Source organism: Micromesistius poutassou, assembly GCF_964030765.1.
Source record: "Micromesistius poutassou genome assembly, chromosome: 17".
Classification (NCBI taxonomy): Eukaryota; Metazoa; Chordata; class Actinopteri; order Gadiformes; family Gadidae; genus Micromesistius; species Micromesistius poutassou.
In genome coordinates this window covers 8347770-8355469 of record NC_140287.1, presented here as the reverse complement: position 1 = coordinate 8355469, position 7700 = coordinate 8347770, and the positions used below count along the sequence as shown (strand labels likewise).

The 7700-nt window shown below is 46.5% G+C and overlaps 1 protein-coding gene across 1 annotated transcript; it reads left to right on the top strand.

Annotated features, from left to right (window-relative positions):
* Positions 1-4116: 4116 nt before the first annotated feature.
* LOC311361970 (cytochrome P450 1B1-like) lies at positions 4117-7048 on the top strand. Its single transcript, XM_084481767.1, has one exon. It carries the CDS (start codon positions 4370-4372, stop codon positions 5945-5947), a length of 1578 nt encoding a protein of 525 aa, XP_084337893.1. The 5' UTR covers positions 4117-4369; the 3' UTR covers positions 5948-7048.
* Positions 7049-7700: the final 652 nt, after the last annotated feature.

Below are 7700 nucleotides of genomic sequence, written 5' to 3'. Positions count from 1 at the left end.
TTTTTTTCTTCCTGCATTTATTTATTTATTTTCAAACTTGGCTTCACCCCTTGTCTCAATGCAGGCTAAGCTAAACTAAAATTCCTGCATGCTTCCAAGTTCCACAAGACCGACCAGACCCCCCCCCCCCCCCCCCCCCCCCCCCCCTACACACATACACACAAACACGCAAACAAAAGCACACACACGCACATAGACACACACACACACACAGACACACACACAGACACACACACACACACACACACACACACACACACACACACACCAACAAATGCACGACCACTCACCCACCCACACACAAATGCAGACACACACAGACACACACACACACACACACACACACACACACACACACACCAATAAATGCGCGACCACACACACAAGCACTCAGACTGCCTGCATGAGTATGAGTTGGACCCCTGGCTTTCCCTCTCCTAGCCCCCTCCCCGCCTCCCCCCTCCCTCCCCCTCTCTCCCCCTTGCTTCCTCCCGGTCGGTGCTGTGCGTGACAGTAGCTCACTGAGAAGTGGAAATGAGACTAGTAAACAATGATTAGCTCCAGAGCCCGGGCAGCCTGGCCTAGCAGTGGTCCTGTCCCCACACACACACACACACACATTCTCACACACAACACACACACACACACACACACACACACACACACACACACACACACACACACACACACACACACACACACGCATGCATGCATGCATGCACGCACGCACACACACACACATACACACACACACGAACGTGCACGCACACACGCGCACACACACACACACACACACACACACACACACACATACACAGACCCCCCCCCCCCACACACACACACACACATAGACACACATAGACACACACACACACACACACACCTCCAGCCCCCCTCCATACTACGCCTCACATGCAGAGTCAGCCCGGGGTCAGGGCCAACCTTTCACAGCCAGGTTACAGGGGATAATCACGGACAAACACAGCAGCCACACGCAAAACGCACACATATGGACCCCTCCCCCCTCCCCCCTCACATACACACGCAACCCACCTTCAGCCACAAACCTGGCTCTGGTTAACTTGATGGGGATGCGAGTGGCCACATGTGTGTGTGTCTGTGTATGTGTGTGTGTGTGTGTGTGTGTGTGTGTGTGTGTGTGTGTCTGCTTGTGTGTAGTGCCAGGAACACAAACGTATGTGCGTGTGTGTGAGTGTTGATGTGCGTGTGTGCGTGTGGAAATAGAGAAAGGGGGCTTTAGTATCTTGTTACATCCAGAGAAGGATTTCCCTCGAAAATCCTTCTCTGTATGAAGACAAAGACGAGGAGGAAGAGGATGAGGAGGAACAAAGAGGGGGGCAGGGGGGGGGGGCTATAAGTCATCCCCAGTGAAGCAGTGTGTTAGGACACACATCGCTATGGCACCGGGTAACCGAGGGAAACCGTTGTGGAACGCTCTGCAGTCAGGCACGGCACACTTCATTCGAGACAAACAGCTTATAGGCACCGCACTGAAACAGGGCCAAACTCATAGCACATGTCCCGGCCCCTCCAGGGCCATCGGTGCAAGGGACACTTTATTAGTTCATTCATTATTTTTTACAATTGAATTTAAATTGTCCAAATTGTTCTTCTATGAGTCAGAAATCTCTGGGTTCATATTTTTGGGTTGTGGTGCGTTTTGTTTGGTGAATGAACAAGCACGCTCATAAATATTGGGTTGGTTGGTGGACTGTGAGCTAATTCACTGGTGGTCTGAGCCCCATTACAGCCAGACACAACTACACAGATTAGATTACGTTATAGAGCACTTCAGAAGAGTCGGTTCATGCTAAATATGTACGTTTAATGTTTAATGTTCTATGTCTTGGTCATTTAAATAGATACAACGGTGATTGTAATACTTAGCACTATTTAGAAATCGAGAATAATGTGCCTGTGATGCTTTGGTATTGAAACGAACACAGTGTGTCTCTTATGTTGTGGTTCGTAGTGTTGACAAGTTTAATTCACAAAGTTGAAACTGTAATTATGTTTCCCAATGTGCCTTCTCAGAGTGTGCTGACCCCTGGGTTAAAACAACCCACGTTCACAGAACGGTCTGCTTCATCTGGGATGGAGTGGGAAAAGCAGAGTGAATCCTGGCATTTGTCCACATCGCGTCTCTGTTTCTGTTGTGTTTGCTTTCATCATTGTACCTGGCTTATGAAACATTTGACGCAGAATACCAATCTGTCGACATTTGTGGACACATAAGCGTTCCTAGTCGTGTAGTGATACTGAATGAATGAACTCTTGAAGTCTCTGTCCCTCTGTCTCATTATAGGAAGGTTGAGTACCTATAATGACGGTCATTACCGCCCTGTGCACACAGACCTCACAGTTGAGAAAACAAGAAATGCTCATTTTGTCTTTGGCACAGAGGAGAACGTTTAATATGGACAGCTAAACTCACTGCAGTGGGGAGTATTGTAAAATTGCTATGTATGTATGTATGTATGTATGTATGAATGTACGCATGCACGCATGTACTCATGTATGTATGTATGTATGGATGGATGTATGAATGTAGCTATGTATGTGTGTATGTGTGTATGTGTGTATGTATGTATGTATGTGTGTATGTGCATTTAGTACTGTCTGTATGTATGTTTATCTTGCTGTCTGTCATTAATTTCAGGGTAATTTATTATTGATTAACTAAGAATAGTTAATGCAGTTATATGCATTAATAAAAAAGCATTAGCATAGGTGTTAGGGTAAAGGTTAGGGTTAGGATCAGGGTTAGTGGGTTAGGGTTTACCCTCAGACTAACCCTATTAAATAATGTTTACATTAATACCTTAGTTGACATGGAAAACATGACCTAAGTGTACATGAACATCATTTGTAAAAATGAACAACATTAGTTAATGTTTACTAAACCAGGAGTTAACAGTTAATTTTGTACCATTAACGGTTAAAAATAACGGCTGTTTCTTAAATGTAAGTTAATATTACTGCATTAACTAATGTTGATGAATGAACTTAATTTGAAGTGTTACTGTCACATTAAGTATCAAGGCACATAGCCACAGGCCTACAGTGTAGACAAATGATTTGGCACCCCCAAATCATTCTTAATCGAAGGGAGGCCCATGTAGATTTTTTTGGGATAGAAGAAATATTCTGTAAAAAAGGTGTAAATAATAATATGTTTTTATGAATGTGAAAAGACTTAACACATGAATAGCCTATTTGAGTTGTTAATGAGTTCACGTGACATATTGGAACAAATTCATGTGCCCGTGGGTTGCGAGTGCGCAACATCTCTCCAAACCCCTCCTGAAACCATCATGGATCATTCGGCTTCAGGCCCAGAAGAATCGGCTGGCTTATTATCAAAAGTTTTAAAGAAATGCATTAATTTCCTGACAACGATATGATTTGTTCACTTAAATTATATAAATGAGTGGACATATCTTGCAAAGAAATTCAGCAGTGCCTTCAAGTGAACCCGTCTTTTTAAGGGACGTATTAAATAGTGTATTATCATATTTATTATTATTAAGTGTCACGCAATTGAATCGATTTCTGGGCTATCCCATTGAACCCGAAAGACTTTGACGGTACTTATATGGTTGCATTGCCAATAACAATTAACGATTGCGTAAAATCATTTGCACGCACATCACATTTTAATAAATCCATCCCACCTTTTACATTAAAACAAGTTACAAATATTACAAAAGAAATCTATCCATAGATCTAAAAAGGGACAAACCGTGCGCAAAAAGATTTGCTCGACCACTTCCCGCACCCATTGAGTCTCCTGTGGCCACATAACAAGTTGAACGGACTTTTTAAAGTATCGAACCATCATCACTCATAGGTATTCCTTAGAAAGTAACTCGACGTATCTTATATTAAACATATAAGCAGCAGACGAAGCTCAGCGAGGACAGCGCACAGCCAAGCTGCGCTCTCTGGAGCCGTGCGCCTCAGTAGTAATGCGCACGGGTCAGTGTGACTGGTACTCCGGGTCCACCACAATGGGTGGAGTATGAAAGTTCCGCTGAGCCCTGCCCCCCAACAGCAAACATATAAGAAGCTGTATTGGGGCAAAACCCAGACACTTAAGTCTTAAATCTTCCCCGACATAGCTGGCAACGCAGTTCTCTTGAATTATTAACAGACTTGTTATTTTTGCTTGGAAAATAGCCCTACCAGTATGGCCCAGAGAGCAATTTGTTTAATCAATTGTTTGGTGTTTTTCTCCGCTGTTATTTGTTCAACCCAAAGAAGAGTTCAAATTTCTTCACCTCTCCACTAGTTATCTTTTTTTGCGGAAAGTTTGTGGAAAGCTGAAAAAAAAAAGGCAAAAAATAGAATGGCAATGGACACTGAGTTTGGTTTGAGGGAAAGCAGCATCATCAAGGAATGGAGCGGACAGGTCCAACCTGCTCTGGTCGCCACCCTGGTCTTCCTCTTCTGTCTGGAAGCCTGTCTGTGGGTCAGGAACCTCAGGCTCAAGAGAAGACTCCCAGGACCGTTCGCCTGGCCCGTGGTGGGCAACGCCATGCAGCTGGGCCAGATGCCCCACATCACCTTCTCCCGGCTTGCTAAGAAATACGGCAACGTGTACCAGATACGCCTGGGAGGCAACGACATCGTGGTTCTGAACGGAGACAAGGCGATCCGGGAGGCTCTGATTGAGCACAGTGCCGTGTTCGCAGGCAGACCCAATTTCATCTCCTTCCAGAGGATCTCCGGGGGCCGGAGCTTGACGTTCACCAATTACAGCCGGCAGTGGAAAACGCACAGGAGAATTGCCCAATCTACCATCAGAGCCTTTTCCTCTGCAAACAGTGAGACCAAGTCTCAATTTGAGCAACACGTGACGGCAGAGGCTCTGGACCTGGTGCAGATGTTCCTCCGCAAGAGCGCAGACGGACGCTACTTTGATCCCGCTCACGAGTTCACGGTGGCCGCCGCCAACGTGATGTGCGCCCTGTGCTTCGGGAAGCGCTACGGGCACGACGACATGGAGTTCAGGAGCCTGTTGAAGCGTCTGGAGAAGTTCGGGGAGACGGTGGGGGCGGGCAGCCTGGTGGACGTCATGCCCTGGCTCCAGTCCTTCCCCAACCCGGTGCGCAGCGGCTACGAGAACTTCAAGCACATCAACGAAGAGTTCTACGCCTACGTGAGGGACAAGGTGCTGCAGCACCGGGACACCTACCGCGCCGGCGTCACGCGGGACATGAGCGACGCCTTCATCCGCGCCATCGACCGCGGCGAGGACAGCGGCCTGAGCGAGGAGTACGTGGAGGCCACGGTCACCGACCTGATCGGCGCCGGGCAAGACACCGTGTCCACCCTGATGCAGTGGATCCTGCTGCTGCTGGTCAAGTACCCCGACGTCCAGGCCCGGCTGCAGGAGCTGGTAGACCAGGTGGTGGGGCGGGAGCGGCTGCCCTCCCTGGAGGACAGGAGCCGCCTGGCCTACCTGGACGCCTTCATCTACGAGACCATGCGCTACACCAGCTTTGTGCCGCTCACCATCCCCCACTCCACCACGGCGGACGTGACGGTGGACGGCCTCTACATCCCCCGGGACACGGTGGTGTTCGTCAACCAGTCGTCCGTCAACCACGACCCGCTCCGGTGGACGGAGCCCGGCGTGTTCCGGCCCTCGCGCTTCCTGGACGCCGACGGCGCCCTGGACCGGGACGCCACCAACGGGGTGATGGTGTTCTCCACGGGGAAGCGGCGGTGCGTGGGCCAGCAGCTCGCCAAGGTGGAGGTGTTTGTGTTCACCGCCGTGCTGCTGCACCAGTGCACCTTCGAGAGGGACTCGTCCCGGCCCCTCACCCTGGACTGCTCCTACGGCCTCACGCTGAAGCCCCTGCCGTTAGGCGTCAGCGCCAGGCTGAGGGGGGACCCCCTGGGCGAGGGGTCACCGGCGTGAGGAGACTGAGACCCCCCCCCCCCCCCCCCCACCAGCCTCGTCCACCCCATAATGACACCACTCAAAGACTGAACACTCTCCCACCGATGGCATTTAACAGTGAGTATACGTCAGGCTGCGCTGAATGCCGCCACTACAATATGTTTCATATTTAATATTTAATACATTTAGAAGAACCATGTTTCAAATCGCTTTTGATCTTTGAGTTTGAACATATGATTATTATGGGTCCATTTAGGTCCAAGACATCTATGTACTGGTTCCCAAATATACGTATAAATACTTGATGAAATCGGTACTGAATTATAACTGTTGTTGGATTTTAAGTTTCTTGCTTTTTGTATATCAACTATTCAGCATGTATGATAGTGGCTTGAAACAGTTACCGGCTGGAATGTCAACATCAACCAACAAAGCTGAAAACCGTGTATGAAATGTGTGTGTGAACGTTGTAAGATGTCACTTGAAGATATATTTACCTCTTCAATGAAACTGTAGAACATATATCTATGTATTTAACCTCTGCTACATAAAGGAAATCTACAATACACATTCAAATGTATGTAGGCACATCGTTCAGGTTCAAAAAGAAAAAAAATGCTAAGAACAACTAATGTAATAATTCCACTGTCTACTGTATTACTTTGTTGCACATTGAATGTGTTGAAGGAAGGGAAAGGAGGGGCGGAGACACTGAACAATGTGGAGGAAGTGTTTCATAATATAGATGCGGTCCAACAGTGCTGCTGCTGCTGCTGCTGCTGCTGCTGATCCTCCTGCAAGGTCTCAGGTGAAAGAGACCAAGGTTATTACTATAGTCTTGGAGTTGCACATGCATACGTGCACTGTGGGGTTGGGGGGAGGGGGGGGTGCTGATGGGGGAGACCATCAGTGTTAAAGTTATTTCACTTCTCACGGAAACGCTTGGATTCAGGATTGGTGGATGAATGGTTCACTACGGATCTCGAGTCAGCTCTCTGGATCACAGTGTGTGCTGAATGTTCAGAAGAAACCTTTCACACAGACACATGTGCCGTTATTCTGTTGATGTTCTGAGAAAAATAAGCTATATCTAAAAATGAATAAAGTACTTTTTTATAACTGTTATTTGCATTTGTTTGTGTCGTTGTCTTCATTTTGATATTAGGAGCATCTAAATCATAGATAAGTCATTTAATCATATATACTGTATTTTTGCTACTGGTATCTTTTGTTCAACAATCTGTGTCTTCTGAATGAATGAATTAATTAATTTAAAAACACATGCCATGACATTAGACAGCATATTTAAAGCACATGTTTAAATGTGGTTGAATAAAAAATAGACCCATTTACTTACTGGAGGAGTCCTAGTTCCGATACAAGATTGTATTCTTACAGATGATATAAGGTTACACCAATACAAACAGGGGTTATTTTATTTTAAAATCTGTTAAAGAAATAATAGCAATCTGAAAATAAATATGTTTTATGGATTGCATCAAAGTTTCCAGAGCTTGGAAGTCGGAATATATTCTTGTGAACGAGACTAAACACATTCTTTATCTTGTCAGATCATTATTAAAAATGGCCATAGGATATTAACGATTAAACGACAATATGCGCTGAGAGACTCATGGCCTGCATTCCTCAGCGTTCCTCAGCGTTCCTCAGTTTTTTGGTGGTGGCTGGGCTTTAAGGTTGTCATGGTAACATATCTTTCATAATCAAACTCAAAAAAGGATCTTTGGCAGGAGGGGCTATTAGGTAGCTG